Consider the following 21041-nt stretch of genomic DNA (forward strand, 5'->3'; position numbering starts at 1 on the left):
CGCCGCGGCCCCACCTCGATTTTCCCGCCGCCGCTGGGCCCGTCCCAGGATCGGTAACGACAAAGGGCGACGACGGTAAAAATAAACAACTCCAGCTGAGGAAGAGGAGGAGGCAGTGGCCTCGCTTCCTGCCGGCGGGGTCGGAGGCCGCGCGTCATGTGACTCCAAGATGGCTGCGGGGCCGTGAGGAGGCGGCGGCTCCGGCCATGGAGGCGGCGTGAGGGGGACACGGGGCTGCGGCTGCGGCGGGGCCGGGCCGGGGCTGCTCCGGTGCCACCCGCGGGGCCCGGCGGTGGCGGGGGGACCGGGGGCGCGTCGCTGCTCCATGTCGGTCCCGTCCTGCGGGAAATATGATCAGCGCCCCTGACGTGGTGGCCTTCACCAGGGAGGAGGAGCTGGAGGATGATCTGTACCGCGAGCCGCCCCTGCCCGAGGAGTACTCGGTGCCGCTGTTCCCCTTCGCCGGCCAGGGCGCCAACCCCTGGGCCAAGGTCGCCGGCTCCAAGTTCACCCGGGACTTCATCCTCATCTCCGAGTTCTCGGAGCAAGTGGGGCCCCAGCCCCTCCTGACCATCCCCGATGACGCCAAAGTGTCGGGCACCTTCGATCTCAATTATTTTTCCCTGCGGATCATGTCTGTGGATTACCAGGCATCCTTTGTGGGGCACCCTCCCGGCTCTGCCTACCCGAAGCTGAACTTTGTGGAGGATTCCAAGGTGGTGCTGGGAGACTCCAAGGAAGGGGCGTTTGCCTACGTGCACCACTTGACCCTGTATGACCTGGAAGCCAGGGGCTTTGTGAGGCCCTTCTGCATGGCCTATATTTCTGCTGATGAGCACAAAATCATGCAGCAGTTTCAGGAACTCTCTGCCGAGTTCTCCAAAGCCTCTGAATGCCTGAAGACAGGGAACCGGAAAGCTTTTGCCAACGAACTGGAAAAGAAACTGAAAGATCTTGACTACACCAGGACTGTCCTGCACAACGAGACTGAGCAACAGAAGAAAGCCAACGACAAGGGGTATTACACAACCCAGGCCATTGAGAAGGCCAACGAGCTGGCCAGCGTAGAAAAGTCAATCATCGAGCATCAAGACCTGCTGAGGCAAATCCGGTCATATCCCTACAGGAAGCTGAAGGAGTCTGAATTTCATCCCTATGAGCCAGAGTGTGCCCTGGACCAGGCTGACGTGGACGGCGCTCAGGACCCAACTGCCTCTGATCCTGCTGAGCCTGGTGACACTCACCTTTACACCCACATGCCATCCTACACCCCCAAGCTCATCAAAGCCAAGTCTGCCAAGTGCTTTGACAAGAAGCTGAAGACACTGAAGGAACTCTGTGATGTTTATTTTTTCACCCAGACCCTTGACCAGTTGCACCATATCGAGAGGACTTTTCGAGGTGATGTGTGTTACCTCCTGACAGAGCAGATCAGCCGGGCTCTCCTAAAGCAGCAGAGTGTCACCAACTTCCTCTTTGAGGATGTGTCTTTCCTAGATGAAAAACCTCCTGAAAAACAGTACAGAGGCTGCCAGGGGCTCGGCCAGGATGCCATAGATGAAAAGTGTTCAGAAGAGTCCCTTGCTCCTAAAGTGGTCATCAGCCTGGGCTCCTACAAGTCCAGTGTGGAGTGTGTGCCCATCAAGATGGAGCAGGAAATGGAGGACTCTGAAGAGCCCAAAATGTCCGAGTCCGTGATGTCTGAGCATCAGGAGAACCTGGACTATCTGGATGCAGATATCAAAGGCAGCATCAGTAGTGGGGAGAGCATCGAGGTGCTGGGAACGGAGAAGTCGGGATCTGGGCTGACAAAATCAGAGAGCCAGGCCAGCCTGCCCGTCATTCCCAGCCCCCAGGCGGGCCGGAGCAAGGTGGGCAGCCGGCGCACAGTCAGCGAGGACAGCATCGAGGTGCTCAGCACGTGTCCCTCTGAGTCCCTCATCCCAGAGGATTTCAAAGCGAGCTACCCAAGTGCCATTAACGAGGAGCCCTACGTGGATGACGACGAGGGAGGCCTTCGCTTCACCCCGAGACTGAACCCGGGCATCGACGATGGGCAGGACGACGTCTCAAAGCAGGAAAGCTTAGTGCAGGTGGATGCTGCCTGTTGTATCGGGAAGGAGAGTCCCAACTTCCTGGAGCCCCTGCCTGAGCTGGGGCAGAAGCCGTGCGAGGAGGACGGGGTGGTGCGGATCCCCCCGCAGCCGTACCGGGCGGCCGAGCAGGGGCTGCGTGGGGGCTTCCCCTCCCACGATGGCCTCTCGGCAGGGCTCCTGCCCTATGAGCTCGACTCACACTACCTGACAGGCAGCAGGGAGGTCAGTAAGAGCAGCCTGGACGAGTGCTCAGACTCCATGAGCTACATCAGCAGCGCCACCTCCACGTGCTCCGACAGGACCCCCTCTCCTGCCCATCTGGCCTGTGCCACCGGGGAAAGGCACAGAAAGAGGGCTGGGCAGAACGCGCTGCGGTTCATCCGCCAGTACCCCTTCGCCCACCCCGCCATCTACTCCCTGCTCAGCGGGAGGACCCTGGTGGTGCTGGGGGAGGACGAGGCCATGGTCAAGAAGCTCGTGACGGCGCTCTCCATCTTCGTGCCCAACTGCGGTGTGTATGCCAAGCCCGTGAAGCACTGGGTTACTTCCCCTCTGCACTTGGTGGATTTCCAGAAGTGGAAGTTGATCGGACTCCAGAGGTAAATCCCAGGATCTGTTTGCTTTAATAGGGTCGAGGTGTGTGGTAAGAAGTTCATCTCAGAGGGCAATGGGTGTGCAGGGGAGATCTCTTAATTACTGGCACAGCTGCCACGGATTTCTGCTGGTGGGATTTATTTTGGAAAAGGCGTAGATTTGCATCTCTGCATCCAGCCTCACTTGAGAGTTAATGTTTAAAACATCTGCTGGGCACTTGCTGCCTGCCTTAGGTGAGTTTCTTGGCCAGGAGGTTTCCTTCTGGTTTAGGTCTTTGCCTGGCAAAGCAGAGAACAAACACCAGAATCCCACTGTGTTCCTGGATGATGTGATACAAGTGTTTGTGGAGTCTGTGTGCTCTGCTTTGCCATCTCCTACTGGAACTCTTCTCACATTTCTAGCTGGAATTTTAGGGTCAATGGTGCTGTGCTGGGGGGAGGGTTTTTCCTTGTGGAGCCTGTTGAAGAGGTGAGGATATCTGTATGTCAGAATTGGAGTGCAGCACCTCGGGTTGTGCTGGTGAGGAAGAAAGGCCCCTGGAGCTGTGCAGGTGCAGTGTTGGGATTGTAAGAAACCTCTGCTTAGGGTGTCCCAAAAACAAGTGCCCCTTCCCAACACCCAGTCCTGAACTGTGGTTTCACAGCTCATATTAGCAAAGAGTGTTTGCTCAGCTCAAGGGCCCTGCCCTTGTTGATGTTATGAACAGGATTTTTTTGTGTGTTCCAGGATGGGTTCTGTGCTTTGGGTGCAGGTATGGCAGGGAATGGCCATTGCTGTCACCAGTGTGGAAAACATGAGTCAGAGTGGCAGCCCAGTGCTCAGAGCCGGGCTGGAATAGCTCCTGCAGGAGTGCTTGTAAACAGCAGGAAAATTGAAACACAGAAACCTGCTTTCTGAGCTGCAAAGTATTGTATTGCTGGGGGATGTGGATGGTGAAATTACCCAAAACTGTGAGTTTGCTCTCATTCCTATGCTCGTGAGGCAGGATGACAGCTCTGCTAACAGCTGCTCACAAGCTCTCTGTCAGTGAGGTTTTTAAAAGCCCCAAGTGTGTACTCGTTGCTCAATGTTTGCGGTTAGATGCAATTTTTATAAACAGAAAACTTTATTTAAGAACTGTCTGTAACGTGTGTCAGTCATTTCAGCTCTCCTCCGTGGAATGTGAATTAAGTGTTGAGTTTAATGTGGGTGCTCTCCACAAACCATTTGTATGAGGGCTCTGGGAAGGGACTTAGATGCTAAACTATTTATTCTAGTAAGGATCCTGTGTCTCCTAAGGCCAGGTGCTGCCTGGGCACAGGGACAGCCCCTACACCAGTTGGAGCTCCCAGTTTGAGGCTGGGAGCCATATCTCAGCCCAGCAGCTGTCACCACAAAGAATGGAGGAGCTGAAGCGTAAGCTCATAATTTGCATTTCAATAACATTAGGTTAAGCTTGGTAGGTAATTGTATCTGCTGTGGGTTTGCACCTGAGTGCACCTGAATGACAAATAGCCAGGGAATGTTGTGGGTTAAGGATGGTTCTCCCTTTCAGGAAATGCAGAAGGTTCTGCATCATGCTGGGCTTCGACCACCTCAGAGCAGCTCCCTCCCAAAGCAATTTGGGGGGAACATGGAGCTCTTGGAAAGGGGAGACTGCTTTGGGTTTCTGAGTCACATCGAGAAGCTTCCAGCTGCTGCATGATGTGTCTGCTCACCAGAGGTGTCCTATCACTCCCTCTCCATGTCCCTGAAGGAGAAAGCTGACCTGAAGTGTGGTGGTTTATGCTGTAGCATGCACAGTACAGATCAGGGAATGTGGGGATCCAGGAAATCTAGGTTTCTTTGGGATGTGGCAGGCTGGAGAGCCTATTTGTCCCCTCTCTTCCATGGAAGGCTTTATTCACCCACAGAGGTCTTGCACCAGCTCATCAGCTAGAGGGAAAATACACGGGATAGAGGGCACAGACACACCCTGCTGTTTAACTATTGGCTCCCCTCCAGCCCTGACCTCTCTCTTGCTGTTCCAGGACAGTGTCCCCTGCCGGGGTGAACGTGCTGCACGCCCTGAGCCGGTACAGCCGCTACCTGAGCATCCTGGACGCCGACAGCAAGACCCTGCGCTGCCCCCTCTACAAGGGCACCGTGGTGGCCCGGCTGGCTGACCACCGCACGCAGATCAAGCGCGGCAGCACCTACTACATGCACGTCCAAAGTATCCTCACCCAGCTGTGTTCTAAAGCCTTCCTCTTCACCTTCTGCCATCATTTGCACCTTCCCATCAGCGAAAGGGAACCGGAGGAATCCGTTGTGAATCGCAGGATTAACTTCCTAAAGCTCCAACTGGGCCTTGCCAATGAAGATATCAAAATCGTGCAGTACTTGGCTGAGCTGCTGAAGCTGCACTACATTCAGGAACCGGGGCAGGGGGGGAACCCCCTGCTCAGATTTGACTATGTTCCCAGCTTTTTGTACAAGATCTAGCCTTGCACAGGCTGTGTGCCCGCGTGCTCAGAGTCTGACAGAGCTCATCCGTGCTTGACATTGCCGCTGTCTGCAGTAGCTCTCACCCATCGGGAAGGGGCCCAGGTGTTTGTGTCTCTGCTCCGCAGGAGTCCAGGTCTGCGGGAGCGGATTTCTGGGTGTCCCCTGTAGCCAAAAGCGTAGATGTTCCATCACATAAACCATCGGGCACTCTGTAAATGTCAGAAGGGGCACTGTTAACTTTTAAAGTGGATCATGGCAGCATCCCAGGGGGGTTATGGCATGGAGGGAGGTGGGCTGTCTTGGGGATCAATACTGACTAGTGTGCAGCCCCCCAAACAGCACAGTGCTCTGCACGCTTCTGCCAGAACCCTGAGCACTGTCTGTCCCTTCCATGGAGCCAGGGCTGTGACCAGAGGTGTAAAGGCCATGTCAAGTTTTTTATCCACTGATGTGTCTGTCCTGTGAGTGTAGCTCAGAGCCCCCTGCCAGGGCGGCAGCTCACGGGTCTGTTGCAGCCACAGTGGATGGTGTCCCTTCCTGCACTTCCTGAGTTTCTTGGCTCTTCCCAGGACAGGTTGTCCCTGGGTGAGTGGGAGCACAGCAGAGGCACACATGCTTCTCTCCAGAAAGGGTTTGCCAGTTTCTCCCAGTTTTGTTAAAATCAGGAAGGTGGAAGCACTCCCTAACGCTGGCAAGCCCCGAGCCGCTGTGAATGTAGAGCACTGTGCCTTGTTCATTTGTCACGTCCAATTTGCTGGGTGGCCTCTGAGCAGGTTGGAAGGAGACTGGGAATCCTCAAAGAGTGTCAGGTCAGGGCTGGCTTTTTAAAGACAGAAGGGAACTGAAGGAGGGTGAGGACCCTATTTTTAGGTGCTTTTTGTGATGGGGAAACAATGCGATTCAGCTGGAGCCATGCTGTGAGACTGCAGGCTGTTACCACAGGCTGCCTGGCTGGTGAGGTATGAGTGCTCAGGAGAGATTGGGGATGAATGTACTAGATTCCATGTTGTATCCGTAATAGTTTATTTTAATTTTTTTTTGTTGGGGAGTTGGTGTTTGTGCTTTGTGGTAAAACAGGGCTGGCGTCACTGCGTGCTGCTCCTGGCTGAGCCATTGTCGCGTCTCGACTACCTCTCCTGGGGCTCCTGGGTGGCTCTGGATGGGGCAGAACTGCTGCTCTCTGAGCCTGGGTACTGAGAACTTTTCTTTTCAAAGCTTCTATGCCATAAAGGATGTATCACCAACGTGGTGACATTCCCAGATCGTTCCTGTCAGTGCCGAAAGCTTTGTGCCTGGGCGCAGCGCTTCCCTCTGGAGTCTCATAGGTGATACTGGGCCCGGGCTGCTCTGCCTGGTGCCATGTGGCAGTAGCAGCTCCTGAGGTACTTCTAAGTAAGAAAAGTCTTGCTGGGAAAGATAATCTTGGTTTTAATTCTTTTTAATGCTGATTATGGGGTAAGAACAGCTGAGATCGTACAAGAGCTGATCTGTTCTTTGGTTTGTTGGTTTTTTTTAAACTTCTGTTTATGGTGATAATGTAAGGCAGCTTTGGAGATGAATGTGATCTTCCTTCTGAGCCTGGGAAGCTTCTGTGTACAGCCTGGGGTTCCATAGCGTGGCTTAGACCCCACTGAGACTTGCTGTGAGACCTGCACTGCTCCAAAACCATGTCCTGCAGGCAGGGAGGCTCCTTGGGGAGGCTGTCATTTTGCACCAGCATCTGTGCCTCAGGATCGTGCCGCCTCCTTCTCTCCCCTGGAAAGGGCTCTCTGGGGTAGAAACCAACAGGGCAGAAAGGCTGTTTTTAAGGTTATTGCTGTCTGTGGTGGCTCAGCCAAGTTGGCCTCGTGGTACCTTCCAGAGAGATTTCCTGGGTAGGGGGTTGCTTGTGATGGTGTTTTGAGGTTGTGGTTGGAAGCAGTTTGGTGTGGCCTTTGCTGAAGGTGAGCGGGATCTCTCTGGGGCTGCTCACCTTTGCAGCGTGTTCAAAGCCTTTTCCTGTCCTGCCTGTGCCCTCCTGTCTCACGTGAACTGAGTCTGCTGGTGAAAGGCCTCCATGTCCATCAAACTGGCTGCTTCCTGAAGTGACTCAAAGTGCCCCCTGGTTGATTCATGAGCACCCAAACTTCCACACTAAAGCTGAGGTGAGATTCCCTGGGGAAAGAGGCATCTGAGTAAATGAGTAATGCAGGTGACACCAGGCAGATGAAAGCTCCCAGTGTCCTGCTCTGGAGCAGTGCTCAAAACAGGAGCTTGTTTCCTGCTGAAAAACAACCTAGTGCTGTTTGGGTTTAAGGAGGGAGGGAGGGACAGACTTTTTTCCTGCTGACTCGCTCACGTCTTCCTCCAGCGCAGAGTGGGAGAGATGATTAGTGGTGGCTCATCTTAGTCACAGTGGTCTCTACCCGTGGTGTTCAGCTGTGCTCATAAAATGATAAATAACTCACTTCTTGCTCCCTCTGTCCAACCTGGAGTATCTGATATTCAAGGCCGTGTTGAGCAATACTTGCACTACCACCTGTGTGACCTGCTTCACCTCTCTACTACAAAGCAGCTCTGACTGGGGAGGATGCCCCGGGGGCTTGGCTGGAACATCACCCAACAGGAGCTCTGGGATTGTCTGCAACTGGGAGCTGTGGAGAAACACGCCCTCAAGTGCTTGTCCTCCTCTCAGCAGTGTAACCGCTGAACTTGGACTGCAAAGGGGGAGTTAACACCAGGCTGTGGCACCTTGGTGTATTTGGAGCCCAACCTGCCCTCTCTGCTTGTGGTGGCAGAAACTGGGGGGATTCCAAGAACAGCTGGTGTTTGGGAGCTGAATTCCTCTTTCCTCTGTAATTTCTCTTTGTTCTTCTGCTCCTGTACAGTACAGATCCCTGTATTGGCACTTTAGGACTTTCCCCCGTCTCTGCTGTGGTACCTCACCAGTTTCTGATATTCAGACTAACAGCAAGCCACAACCTTTGCACTGATAGCTCCTGCCATGAGTTCTGGCACGTGTGTCGTTGTCTTGCCTGAGCCATCCTTTCACCAGGAGCAGGGTGGGTTCCTGGCAGTGGTAGTGCCATCCTCACCAGCCTCTCAGCTGCCAGAGCCAGCGGTGCCCTGCATGGCCATCTCCTGCTTCTGTGAGTGCTCCCAGCCCAGCATGTTCCCGCTCCTGCACGGCCACGCCGGCTCCCTCCTCACCGCCAGGGAGAGGAGGTGTTTGACCTGACCGAGAATTCATCAGTGCAGAAGCCTCCCCCGGCCAGGAGGGAGGGCTCCCGTTTCTCACTCCTCCTCTTCCTAAGTGCCAGCCCCTGCTCTGCTCTCCACTAACCCGCCGCTTCCAGCTCCCACCCCAGGAGGGTCAGCCATAGCTGTAGGTGATCTTAACCCTACACAGGTTTCATTTCTCAGAGAACAGTGCTCAGATTTCCTTTCATCTGATAGCAATCACTTCTGAGCACCTCCACAGCTGCCTTGCCTTGGCAGGGAGGAGCTGCCTGTACTCTAGCAATATTCACCGTGATGGGAGGGTGGGAGAGGCACTCCAGGGGTGGGAGCTGATGGCTCCGTGCTCCCAGGCCAGTTCTTTGGGTTTTATTGAGCATGAGGGTCCTAAGCCCCCTGGTCTGGTGGTGGGGGACAGCCCACATTGCAGATTTCGGGAGCTGGGCAGGACCCAGGGCTTGTAGCAGCACTGTGAGAAGGCTCCTGTCACAGGGTGTGAAGGAATTCAGGGAGCTGCCCAGGCTGCAGAACACCTGCCGCAGAGCCCAATGTCAGAGCACCAAACTGCACCCCGATGTTGGAGGGGTCACAAACCCCCCCCCCCCCACTGCTCCCCCAGACAGAGTTAACTGGAAGGCAGAAGCAGGGTACCCGGTCCTGCCGGTGGCACGCCCGCGGGCACGGGGATGGGGCTGGGCTCGGAGCTGCCTCTGAGGGCTGCCAGGAGGCTCTGATGAATTCTCACCTTACTTTAAAAGCACTGTATCCTATTCCTGCATGTTGAGTTCTGTGTGTGTGCCTGTGCGTGCCGAATGCTTGCGTCAGTAGTTAGGGCGAGTGTGACCGGGAGAAATCCAAGAAGCATGTCTTAGTGTCGTGCTGTAAATGTTACTGCACAAGAGTTTAACAGATGTTAACACCAAATGACTAGTCTGAGAAATGTACTTTTAAAAAAAAAAAATATTTATTTGGGTTCAGATATTTTTGAAATACAAAAAAAAAAAAAATTGGTCGTATTTTTTAAAGCTTATAATTCTTGTCATACATTGTGGTTAAATTCTTAATTTTACCGTGCTTATTAAAAAATGGTTCAACCTAAGCTTTGTGCCAAGGGGTCTGAGAAAATACTGGAGGATCCAGTTAGGATGGGATGGTGATCCCAGGAGGGATGTTTGGGACAAGGCTTGGCCTGTGGAGGTGACAAGGCACATAGGATGAAGGGGAATCCTTGAGGCTGAAACCAGGGGGACTTCTAGTCACTGTGAGGTCTCGTGCAGCTGGAGCCCCTGTCCCTCACACTGCCATGGGACAATGGAATGTGGACAGACCAGCCTAAATCTCATCTGCTGCTCTACAGCCAGCAGGAACTGGATGGCACCTGGCCATGAGGTGAGGGTGACCTGGTGCTCGGTCCCAGTGGTGACACACTGGTGAAGGGCGGGTGTCCTCATGGGGGTTGTACTCAGGGGGCCCCCGCGCACCACATGGGAGGGGAAAGGGGAGTAAGAGCCAAAGGAGGAGCTGCTGCTGCAGTTTCAGCAGGGAAGTGCTGGGAGAAGGCACTGGGTGTTGGTCTCAGGCTGGGGATGTGAGTGTGCCACGATCCTGGGTACTCCCGTGGCTCTGGAAGCAGGCATGGCTGTGTCCCCTTACAGGACAGGCAGCCCCGGGAGTGGGAACGTGGCTGCGAAGGCTTCTACCTCTTCCTTCAGTGCCTTCAGCTCCCCACAGTATTTTGGCTCCTCCAGTTTGTCCTTGAATTCCTTCAGCGTGGCCTTGGGGCTCATGTCCTTCTGCACGCGCAGAGCCAGCTCGATCCCTGCCAGGATGGGAGATGTCTTGGTCAGCCCTTGCAACTGCTGCATCCCACAGCTCTCCCAGCCCTGCTGCTCCCTGGGACACAGCCCTGCTCCCTCCCTCCCTCCCATCTGAGGGACTTGCTGCCCTGGGAAACAAAGCTGGAACTCCTGAGGACAACTGGGAGAAAACTGCAAGAGGGACAGGCTTTCAGCCCGCTGCCTGTGCAGTGGGGAGAGTTTGGCTGGTCCCAGCTGTGGCCAGATGTCTGCACCCACATCCAGATGTGCAGGCAGGGTTGGTTATTCCTCATTTCTGGGTGTGCTCCCTTGCCAGCTGTGGGAGCTGCCCTGGCCCTCACCGGGGGGAGCTGCCCTGGCCCAGGCTGGTGCTGAGGCCCGGCCCCACACACCCCCGACTCACCTCTGTGGATGTACTGGGCCACCTTGCGGAAATCGTCCTGCCGGAAGCCGCGGGAGGTGAGAGCTGGCGTCCCGAACCGGAGGCCACTGGGGCGCAGGGCGCTGACATCACCTGCACCAACACAAGGCACACGTGACCAAGCCTGGCACCGAAACCACCACCTGTGGGATTTCAGCCTGGCTTCCGGAGCAGACCCGGAGCCGGCAGGGCTTGTGGGATCCCTCACCGGGGCACGTGTTCTTGTTGCAGGCGATGGAGCAGAGCTCCAGCACCCGCTCAGCCCGGCCGCCGTCTGTGCCTCTGCTGCGCAGATCCACGAGGATCAGGTGGTTGTCAGAGCCCCCTGCAAAGAGAAGGATTTGGTGGGGATGTGGGACTGGGGAATGCTGCTCCTACAGGAAACTTCAGCAAAAAAAATACTTGAGATTTAACCAGGGCTGAGGAATTGCACCAACACAGCCCTGCCCGTGGTGGTCCATGAAGCACTGCCCTGGTCAGACCCCAGAGTCAGCCCCATCCCACTGCTAAGACGTGTCCTCACCTGTGACGATGTCGTAGCCCATCTCCATCAGTGCGGTCGAGAGCGCCTTGCAGTTGGCCACCACCTGCTGCTGGTAAGCCTTGAACTCGGGCGTCATGGCCTGACGCAGCGCCACGGCGATCCCTGTGGATCGAGGCAGGCCAGGGTCAGTTTTGGGGGGCTCCCACCAGCAGAGCTGGAGATGCATGGCACTGCCAGCAGAAGCCATCCTGGAGCCAAACTAACGAACGGACTGATCCTTCCTTTCCCCTAACCAGCCTGGCAGCATCACCATGAGCCAAAACACAGGCTAGGACAGGCTTGGTCACTCCTTGGGCACTGCTGCATCAACCAGCTGCCTTTTGCCACAGCATCCCCAGGCTGTGAGCCCTGCAGGGCAGCTGGAGCCTCCTGTGCTGCTGCCAGGACACCTTTACCAGCTCCCTCTGCCATGCTGGAGCTGGCAGCCAGCCCAGTTGTGTACCTGCAATGGCGTGGTTGTGTGGGCCTCCCTGCAGCCCCGGGAACACTGCCTGGTTAATGAGGCTCTCCAGGTTGTAGAGGGTCTCCTTGCCTGTCTTGGGGTCCACGCTGCGGGTGCCTGCAGGAGAGGCAGGACATGGTCACGAGGCAGCACAACCAACTTCTCCCACGAGCTGCTTTCATCCCTTGGCCGTGCAGAGTGGGGCTGGTTGGTGGTTGCTCCTCTTCAAATGTGAGCCAGGGTTAGCCCAGGGAGGCTCCCCAGAAGCTCCCAGGATCTTTTTGCCCTCCCTCTTTCCCAGTTAGAGCAGGAAGGAGCATTAACTTGCAGCATTTCCCCAGCACCAGAGCCAGGTCGGGCACCTTTTCGGTAGAAGATCATGCCGGCCCTGCAGCCCCGCAGGGTCTTGTGGGTGGTGGTGGAGACGATGTCGCAGTGGTCGAAGGGCGAGGGCACCACGCCAGCGGCCACCAGCCCACTGATGTGGGCCATGTCAGCCATCAGATAGGCCCCGTTGTTGTCAGCGATCTTCCGCATGCGGGCGTAGTCCAGGTTCCGCGAGTAGCAGCTGACACCTGCAGAGAGAGGCGATGAGAGGGGACAGGAGCAGATGTGCCTGGACCCTGGGACAGCCCCAGGATGAGGCTTGCAGTGCAGACAGCCCAGCTGGGGACAGAACACAAGCTCCTTCCAGGGTGGTTGTGTTGGAAGTTTCCTCCTGGCTCTGCAGCATCCATGGACTTAAAGGGGTGCTGCTGGCTTCAGGGAGCCACCCCCACCCAGGCTGTGCCACCAGGGAGGTCAGTGCAGGTGTGATCCTTACCTGCTATGATCAGCTTGGGGTGGAAGAGCCGGGCGTTCTCCTCCAGCTGGTCATAGTCGATGTAACCGGTCTTGGGGTTGACCTGGGAGAGGAAGAGGAGGGTTCAGCCACTTCACTGTGGTGAAGGTCAGCTGCAGTGCTATCCTGCAGGAGGGGCTGCTGGCAGCCTGATGCTGGTACTTTTAACTTTAAGAGGCACCAACACTTATGATAACCATGTCCTGGCTCTGGCTGGAGCAGCTATCTGTACCTTGTAGGGCATGGACTCAAAGAAGACAGAGGTGGCAGAGATCTTCTTCTTGTCCGTCATGAACCCGTGGGTGAGGTGGCCACCATCGGGCAGGTCCAGCCCCATGATCCTGCCGTGGGGCTCCACCAGGGCTGTGTACACCGCAAAGTTTGCGGGTGACCCTGCAGAGAGAGCACACTGGGCTGGTTATGAATGCTGGGGCACACAGAGGCATGGGCAACTGGCCTGGCTCTCCTGAGCACTCCAATACCTGAGTAGGGCTGGACATTGACTCCCCACTTCTGGGGGTCGAGCTGGTAGGCCTGCAGGGCTCGCTTCTGGCACAGCCTTTCCAGCTCATCCACAAACTCTGTCCCGCCATAGTACCTGCAGTAAAGGACAGGGTAAAACCAAACTCATTACTCAAAACAGACCCAAGCTGGGGAGGAACTGGGCTGATGCCCTGTTTGTGCAGCCACAGATGTGACCCTGCTGAGAGTGTCCCATGTGTGGCCAAGGACAGAGGCTGAGAAGGTCAGATCCTGTCCTGGAAAAGCTTGACTGCCAGCGTTAAGGACATCACTTCCTTCCCAGAGGTGAGGCCTGGCAGGATGGGGGGTTCCTCTCCCACCCTGTGAGGGTTTGGCTTGGTGGGACTTGGCCCCAGCCCCATACCTCTGTCCTGGGTAACCCTCAGAGTATTTGTTGTTCATGCAGGATCCCAGGGCCTCCAGGACCGCTCGGCTTGCGAAGTTCTCCGACGCGATTAACTCCAGCCCCAGCCTCTGCCGCTGCTTCTCCTTCTTGATGATGCTGTGCACCTTTGGGAGAGGAGAGAAATGGCTTCACCCATGCTGGCTCTGCACGGAGACGTGGATGCTTCACCATAGGGTAAGTATAAGAGAGGGTACAGGGCTTGGACAGGAGTCTGGAAAGGTGCTGGAGAAGGGAGACGCGATCCCTTCTTGTACAGCTGATCCCAACCCGTCACAGAGAGGGCACGGAGGATGGATGGGTTCCAGCAGCCTTGGACCCTGGCTTGAGGAGGTCAGCATCCCCACAGCTGGCTGGGAGATGGACAAAGCAGCTGGGCAGGAGCCAGGAAGGGGCTCTCACCTCCGGGTCGTTGGTTTCGAGCGGCTCCATCACCATCTTGTTATGGGAGGCCCAGAGCTCGGCGCTGGGGAGGCCCTGTGTTGAGCTCGCCATGGTGCTGCTGCTGTGTCCAAGTCACCTGCCAGGGGAGAGGGGAGTCTGTGGGATGGCAGCAGGGCTGGTGCCTCCTCATCTCCCTGTGTGCTGCCTGCTGCCATCCCACATATTCCCTGAGAACAGCCATGGGCTGTTGGGTGAGGAAAACACACACAACCCTCAGGCATCCCCTGCTGATTTAAGATCAGTTTGTTAATTACAATGCTTTGATAATTTCTGATACTCTCCCATCGCCACCCCTCCCTGAGCTCCCCCTGCCCATCTTAGCAGTGCCTGATGTTTAATTTCAAGGGCACTGAAGTGCTCCTACCCACAGATCTCAATTTTAACACACATTGTGATGCCCAGCACGCTTAAACCTCTTGGCTCCTTTCCCTCGGGCAAAACCCCAGCAGGTCAGAGTCCTGCCCCAAACCCTGACTGAAGCATCTTGTGCAGCTGAGAGGCCCCGACAGGCAGCAGCTCTGCCTTTGCTTGGCTCCATGGCATGTGTGATGCCCAGGCCTGGCAGGAGCCCTCTGGCCCAGTCAATGTCACTGCTGCTCTTGGGGAAGGAGTAACAGCCCAGCTGCTGTCTTGGCAGAAAACAATGCATCTTTTTTACTCGTTAACCCCGCAAGGACGGGTGAAGGACCGTGACCAGGTTATTAAGCAATCCCACACGGTTTCCTTGTGCCAAGCTGCCAAAGTCCATTCATGCTGCTCTTGCTGGGCAGGGATGCTCAGCCATGCTCTGGCCCAAGTCCAGATCTCACTGGCAGGGTGGGAATCCTCACTGCCAGAGAGGCTGGGCTGGGCAAAAGGCTGGGAGGGGAGCTGCTCTGGCTCTGAGCAGGATGTCTGGGTCCTGCATATCCCCCCAGTACAGTCTGCAGCAGCATTCGCACTCAATGCTTTTGGCTCAGGGGGGACAGAGCTCCCATCCCCAGTCAGGATGAGACCCTCCCCACCATGTCCCTCTGACAGTGGACACCAATCCAGCCCGGGCAGTTCACCTGTTGAACCCCTTCCCCGAAGCTCCAACCCCACCTAGTTCTGCACCCCCTGTAACCTGATTCCATCACCTCCCACATCCCGAGAGGCTCCCGGTGACGCTGCCTGCCCGCTGTTCCCCGCAGCAGGATGCCATGCCATGCCGTGCCGTGCCGTGCCATGCCATGCCATGCCATGCCATGCCATGCCGTGCCATGCCATGCCCTAGCCCTGGCCTCCCCGCGCCGCACGCCCCGCTCGGGCCCCGGCCCCGCACGATCCTTACCCGATCCTGACTCCGCTCCCGCGTGGGAGCCCGCGCGCTACCATAGCCCGGCCGGGCCCCGCCCCTCGGCGCCGCGACCAATCAGCGCCGCGCCGCGCCCCGGGACCGGCGGCGGGGAATACGCTCGGGAAGCGCCTGGACCAATCAGCGCCGCGCTCTGCCCGCTCCCCGCCTCCCATTGGCCTGCGCCGGGGCGGGGTTGGCGGCGCGGCCCGCACGTGGCGCCCGGGGCGCGGGTGACCTTGGCCGGGCCGGGAGGGGCGGGGGCCCGCTGCTGTCACCCCTCTGCCGTCACCCCTCCTCTGCCTTCACCCACAGCTCCAGCCCTGCCTGCCGTGCACCCGCAGGTGCTTCTACCCCAGCCCTGCGGTGTTCCCACTGTCCCGCGACTCCTCCCATGGGCCAAAGGATGGGACTCCCCCACACCCTGCACCGGGCAGGGAGCACTTCTAAGTGTCCCAAGAGCCCCCAGCCAAGACCCTGGATCCAGGAAAGCTGGTGTGCCAGGCCATGGCACAGGTTGGGCACGGTGCTGCTGGTGTGGGGAGCAGAGCGGGCCCTGTCCCCGCTCGCGACAGGGCAGCCCCAGTGACCCGGAGGTATTTCGGGTGCTCAGGAGGGAGAGCTGCCAGGGGGATGAATGGTGCAGGCAGGAGAGGGGCTGTGTTTTCTTCATTCTCCAAGTCTGAGTTAGTGGGTGGGCTTGGCCAACCGGCCTCAGGGAACCTTGCACCCTCTGGGGCTTCAGGGGTTAAATCAACACACCACAAATTGAGGAAGAAGATAGGGAATAAGTGATCCTACTAAATTCCTCGTGATCCCAAGCCATGGGAAAATGGGGCGAGGCAGGGTGAGTCACCCTGGAGAGGAGCAGCAGAAGGGGAGTCAGCCAGGAGGTGAGACCACCAGATGTGGGCAGAGCAGCCAAGGAGCATCACCGTGAGTCCTGCTGCCAAGGCAAGTGCCGGGATGAGCAGGAGACTTGAGATGGGCGTGCTCACCAAGAGGGTAGTGGGTGGGTAAACGGACAGGTTACACTTGGATACAGCTTGGGTGTTCTGCACTTACAGTTCACCTCCCTGGAATGGGCTTGGTGAAGAAATAGTCTGTTAACATCAACGTTACAAGTCTAGCTAGTTTTTGTTGTCATAATTCATTACTGGTCATCCAAAGAGGACTTGTCAAAGTGGGGGATCTGGGTTTCCGTGGTTCTGCTGCTGGCCCATGATGAGTTGCTGCTGTGGGTAGTTGGATGAAGGTGGTGTTCTGACAGCACCAACAGCAAGAGCAAAACTGGGGCTGGTTTCTCTGGTCAAGGTGGTTTCTGCAAGGTGCAGCTGCGCATGCTGTAGAGAAAAATTCATTTATAATTGATATAAAGTCTATCTAATCTTGCTTTTCATACACATTTTATGCACAGTTGCTTGCAAAGATTTTCACCCCTCTTGAGCTGTAGGAGCTGCAGACAACAGCGCTGTTGTGATTTCAGGTCTTGGCTTGCTAGTGATGGACAGCACCTCTTCTTCCCCTTCGCTCTTCTCTGCCAGCTGCCCCACAGAGCAGCCTGAGAATGCCACTGACCATGACTACTACTCTGGCCTCCAGAAGACCATGCACATCCTCTCCATGGTGGTGTACAGCATTGCCTGTTTGCTGGGGGTGACAGGGAACGGCCTCGTCATCTGGATTGCAGGCTTCAAGATGAAGAAGACGGTGAATTCCATCTGGTTCCTCAACTTGGCTATTGCTGACTTCATCTTTACCTTTTTCCTGCCCCTCAGCATTGCCTACACTGCCCTGGGCTTCCACTGGCCGTTTGGGAAGCTCCTGTGCAAGCTGAACAGCACCATCGCCTTCCTCAACATGTTTGCCAGTGTCTTCCTCCTGACGGTCATCAGCATCGACCGCTGCATTTCCGTGTCCTTTCCCGTCTGGTCTCACAACCGCAGGAGCCCGGAGCTGGCGGCCAGGGTCGCACTGGGGACGTGGGTCCTGGCTCTCCTGCTCAGCTCCCCATACCTCGTCTTTCGGGACACTGTGGTCAGTTCCAGGAACATCACCAGTTGTTACAATAATTTTGCGCTGTCCGATGACTACACGTCTGAGGCAACACGCCAGCTGTGGAGGATGCGGCACAAAGTGATGATCATCACACGATTCTTATGTGGGTTCCTCATCCCCTTCATGGTGATTCTCATCTGCTACAGCGTTGTCGCTGTCAAGCTGAAAAGAAGGCAGTTGGCCAACTCTGCAAAGACCTACAGAATCATCATTGCTGTCACAGTCTCATTTTTCCTTTGTTATTTCCCCTATCATGTCTTCTCCTTGCTGGAAATATCCAAAAACTCTTCCAGCCATGAGATGAAATTGGCCCTTTACATAGGGATCCCCTTGGTTTCCAGCCTTGCTTTCTTCAACAGCTGCATCAACCCCATCCTGTACGTCTTTGTGGGGCCGGATTTCAAGGAGAAGTTTCGCCAGTCCATCCTGTCGACCTTCGAAGGAGCCTTCAGCGAGGAGTCGGTCCTGGGCAGCCTGACCAGCCGGCGCAAGTCCAGGTCTGCTTCAGAAGTGGAGGTCCCGAGGGTCTGAGCGGGCTCTGGTGTGGAAGGGGCTGTTCTTTTCTCTGCAATTTCCCTCATTTCAGAGCTCAAATCATGGGACTGGGGACTGTGAAGGGCTGCACATGCTAACAAGGTGTGATTTCATGTTTTGGAGGTATATCAAATATGTTATGATTTAACACACAGTGGGAATGGAAGAACTCTCCAGAGCTGCAGCAAGGTGGGTCAAAGTAGCAGCATTTTACTCCTTGTGCCTTTTGACTCTTGTTTATGGATCCTTTCTAGAAAAAGGGTTAAATGCAATGGCTGTATGTATGTTTGTAGGGAATGGAATAGTGAGTAAGACACTCATCTTTTCTCTCCTCAGGCAGGACAAATCAGTGGTCATGCTGTTACTCAGATTTGATGTACAGCATAACTTGAGCAATGCTTGTCTCTGTGTTTGACATGTTTCCAGCCCTTAAATAGCAGAGATCTGATATTTTATGCTGGTGGTGAATGAATATTAATCCCCAATAAACTTGTGTAAAACATTCCCAGCCTGTTGTGTTGCCTGTGGGATAAAACACTTGATCCAACCTGACCGAGCAGGTTCCTCTCTGGTAACAGAACAAGTAGATAAAAAGATTAAATACCTAGAATTTGGAAAAAAACCACTGGTATTAACAGCAGCTCTATGAGTGAGGCAAACTGGACATGACCTGGGTGTGAGGACTTGCCTGGGGTACCTGGATCTCATTGCCAGACCATGGTTATGGTTTATTATTGGGTTTCAGACTTTGGGTACATTTGAAAACCAGTGATTGGGAGGAGAAAGAAGAGCAAGTGGCTGAGATGAGTCTGGTCAAGTTTCATGTTTGCAAACCATCCAGGATGAAAGTGGTGGGGATTTCCTTCACAGGCTTCAGCAGGCTTTGAAACTTACATTTTCATGAGTAGAAAATGTTGGTCAGGTAACAGGGAATGATAGGACAGCATCCTCAGCAGCTGAATGAGCAGTGGCTGTATCACACCTCATTCTCCTGCCCTACACAATTTATCTGTAAAATAGTCCAATCTACCAATTGTCCTGTTCATCCTGTCAGAAACCTGCCTTGGAGCCTCCCTGCTGCAGTGGCTGGAAAATCTCTGACTCCCAGCTGGAACGTAGGAATTTACACATACTTCACTGTTCTGCATGGATGACGTTACGAGTGAGAGCTGTCACTTGAACGTGTTGGGGATTAATTACGGGCCTGCTGGGCCATGCAATATTGAATGAAGGTCGTGATCCTAAAGGCACACATGCACTTAACCTTACATTCGTGCACAAACCCGCTGAGAACACGGAATGTAGTATGACCATCATATGTCAAGCTTGAGTGAAGAGAGATTTAACCTTTGCCACAAATTGCTGCCTGTCATGCAGTTAAAACTGCAATGTTTGCTATGCAGCACGTAACTCTGGAGCTATTTACTTGCTCCTGGAGGTAAACTACAGCATCGATTGCCATTTCAAGGTTGTGCAGATCCACGTTTGCTCTTTCTGGTTTTCCTTATCTGTTTGCAGAATCCACGTAATTCCTTGCGACAAGAGTCTCTGTGAGTGTTGGACCAAGGCCTTGGACTCCTGTCTTGCCTCTCTCCTCCCTGGCAGCCTTGAAAGTCAGGATTTGAAATATTGACCTGGTTTGTGATAGGAAAGAAAGCAATTTTCTGGGTCATTTGGAGATCCAAGGTGGGTACAAATTCCCATGGGACAACGTGATTTAAGTGAAGCAGAGTGTCTGGCAAATCTAAGGAATTACCACTTGAAAAGCCGTAGGTAACAGAGCAGGATGAGCTTGAGACAGAGATGGATCTGTCATCCCAGGTCTGATCCCTGCCCTTTGTGCAATGGGAAACAGTGCTGACAGCAATACAGGCCAGGCTGCCAAGGGACTGGTTCCAAGATAAATCTCCCATTGTATCAAGTTCCCTCATATTCAGATTATCTCATTATCACAGGGATAATTGCCAGTCCCTCATTCCCAACTAGGAGGCAGTTAATTCTTTCTGATATTTCCATTTGCCATATGCTTATCTAGAAAAGCCTGAATGAAAAAAAGGGGGAAATACTTTCCAACAGACAATCCAACAAGGCTGAATGGCTGCTTGGCAGCTGTGCCCCACTCTGACGCAGCTTTGCTCTCAAGGCTCTTTCAGATGCCATGGGATGGGTGGAACAGCCTGAACCCCCCAGTATTTGCAGTCATTGAGAAAGGTGCTGAACCCGCTGCCCTGCTGGTGTGAGGCCTCATTGGTCCTGCAGAGGGGCCGATCTGACAGTCCCGCTCCTACAAACAGTGGGCTGGGATGGGCAGAGCCACTGGGGTGTTCAGGCATTGAGGTGTGTGTGGGCCAGCCTGTGCATGGAGAGATTTAGCTGAGAGAACAAGCAAGTTTTTAGCAAGCATTTAAGTCAGGGATCTCACCAGAAGCAGCTGTTGCTGCGTTGCTTTGGAGGGGAGACTACTGCAGGTGACTCTGGAGGTGGGAGAAGCTGCAGAGATGTCAGGGAGGAAACCAGCCAAGGAGGACATGGCAAGCAGCAACTTAAGAGGAGAAAGTATTTTCTCCCTGGGACCTGGATGACAGCATGGAGATAAAAACTGGGCTCAGAATAATTAAGAGGAAAGAGGAAGGAGTGGGAGCTAAGACAGCCTTGAAAGTACCAGCAGCAGGATAGTGAATGCAAATGAATGGGAGGGACACTGCAGCAGGTGAGGAAATTCTCATTAAGGAGAGCTTAATGAGACAATAAAAGCCTCTGGGAAGCCTCATAGCCCCCACGCCTCTCTTCTGGTGAGACTTTTCTGGTGAGTAAAATTTTTAAGTGTCCCACTCTTGAACTTGGGGAATTGACTTGTTTGATGAGGCCAAAGACAGTGCACAGAGGTCTGAGAGCAGAACCTCTTCCAGAGCTTGCTGCAACGAGACAGGAAATAATACAGTGAGTTAGAGGAGAGGTACTTGTAAAAAGCTTCTCTGTGAAGGAGATGTTAGTAATAGTGTCAGGAAGTGGGGTAAACACCTAGGTAAGGCTCAGCCTTTTTTTGGTGTAGCAGCTGGGTGAAGGTCCCACTCCCAGCACAAGTGTTAATCTGCTCTTGCTGATCCAGGGCTGGTCCTGGTTGGCACCAAACTGGGAGGATATAGGATACTCTCTGCTGGTTGTACTTTGCTGATTCTCCCTGCACCTCTCCCAGCTCCTGCTTAGTGTATGGGCCAAGGCTGGCACGAAATCTTTATTTACAGCCTGCAGTTGTGCATGCAAAGCACAGGACCTGCTCTCATACACTGAATTCTGCTTTAATCTGCAAAGTTGCTCTACAGTGACC

General features: G+C 54.8%; 3 protein-coding genes across 4 annotated transcripts; 2 read left to right on the forward strand and 1 right to left on the reverse strand.

Moving 5' to 3' along the window:
- The first annotated feature begins 158 nt into the window (after nucleotides 1-158).
- Nucleotides 159-9438, forward strand: SMCR8 (SMCR8-C9orf72 complex subunit). Its single transcript, XM_082292057.1, has 2 exons — nucleotides 159-2695; nucleotides 4700-9438. The coding sequence occupies exons 1-2, from the start codon at nucleotides 351-353 to the stop codon at nucleotides 5151-5153; spliced, it is 2799 nt and encodes a 932-aa protein (XP_082148183.1). The 5' UTR covers nucleotides 159-350; the 3' UTR covers nucleotides 5154-9438.
- A 172-nt stretch (nucleotides 9439-9610) lies between these two features.
- Nucleotides 9611-13408, reverse strand: SHMT1 (serine hydroxymethyltransferase 1). Of its 2 annotated transcripts, none has more exons than XM_082292059.1 (10): nucleotides 13324-13408; nucleotides 12920-13035; nucleotides 12670-12846; nucleotides 12420-12501; nucleotides 11959-12171; nucleotides 11597-11713; nucleotides 11134-11256; nucleotides 10819-10935; nucleotides 10593-10703; nucleotides 9611-10191 (listed from the first exon to the last, which is right to left on the reverse strand). In XM_082292059.1, exons 2-10 carry the CDS (start codon nucleotides 13028-13030, stop codon nucleotides 10022-10024), a joined length of 1221 nt encoding a protein of 406 aa, XP_082148185.1. In that variant the 5' UTR covers nucleotides 13031-13035; nucleotides 13324-13408; the 3' UTR covers nucleotides 9611-10021. The 2 variants fall into 2 exon arrangements, with proteins under 2 accessions (XP_082148185.1, XP_082148184.1); XM_082292058.1 differs by having other exon boundaries at nucleotides 12670-12830; nucleotides 13324-13402.
- Nucleotides 13409-16624: 3216 nt separating this feature from the next.
- Nucleotides 16625-17710, forward strand: LOC309578892 (chemerin-like receptor 1; the record flags this gene model as incomplete). The annotated part of the gene is made up of 1 exon (XM_082291833.1): nucleotides 16625-17710. One exon carries the CDS (start codon nucleotides 16625-16627, stop codon nucleotides 17708-17710), a length of 1086 nt encoding a protein of 361 aa, XP_082147959.1.
- Nucleotides 17711-21041: the final 3331 nt, after the last annotated feature.

Source organism: Coloeus monedula, assembly GCF_965178545.1.
Source record: "Coloeus monedula genome assembly, chromosome: 16".
Taxonomy (NCBI): Eukaryota; Metazoa; Chordata; class Aves; order Passeriformes; family Corvidae; genus Coloeus; species Coloeus monedula.

Coding starts and splice junctions, on each gene's coding strand:
- SMCR8 (XM_082292057.1), top strand. CDS start 351: ATGATCAGCGCCCCTGACGTGGTGGCCTTCACCAGGGAGGAGGAGCTG. Junction 2,696..4,699: donor AAGTTGATCGGACTCCAGAG/GTAAATCCCAGG, acceptor TTGCTGTTCCAG/GACAGTGTCCCCTGCCGGGG.
- SHMT1 (XM_082292058.1), bottom strand. CDS start 13,361: ATGAACAACAAATACTCTGAGGGTTACCCAGGACAGAG. Junction 12,502..12,669: donor TTGAGTCCATGCCCTACAAG/GTACAGATAGCT, acceptor TTCCTCTCCCAG/GTCAACCCCAAGACCGGTTA. Junction 11,257..11,596: donor ACACAACCACGCCATTGCAG/GTACACAACTGG, acceptor CTCGATCCACAG/GGATCGCCGTGGCGCTGCGT.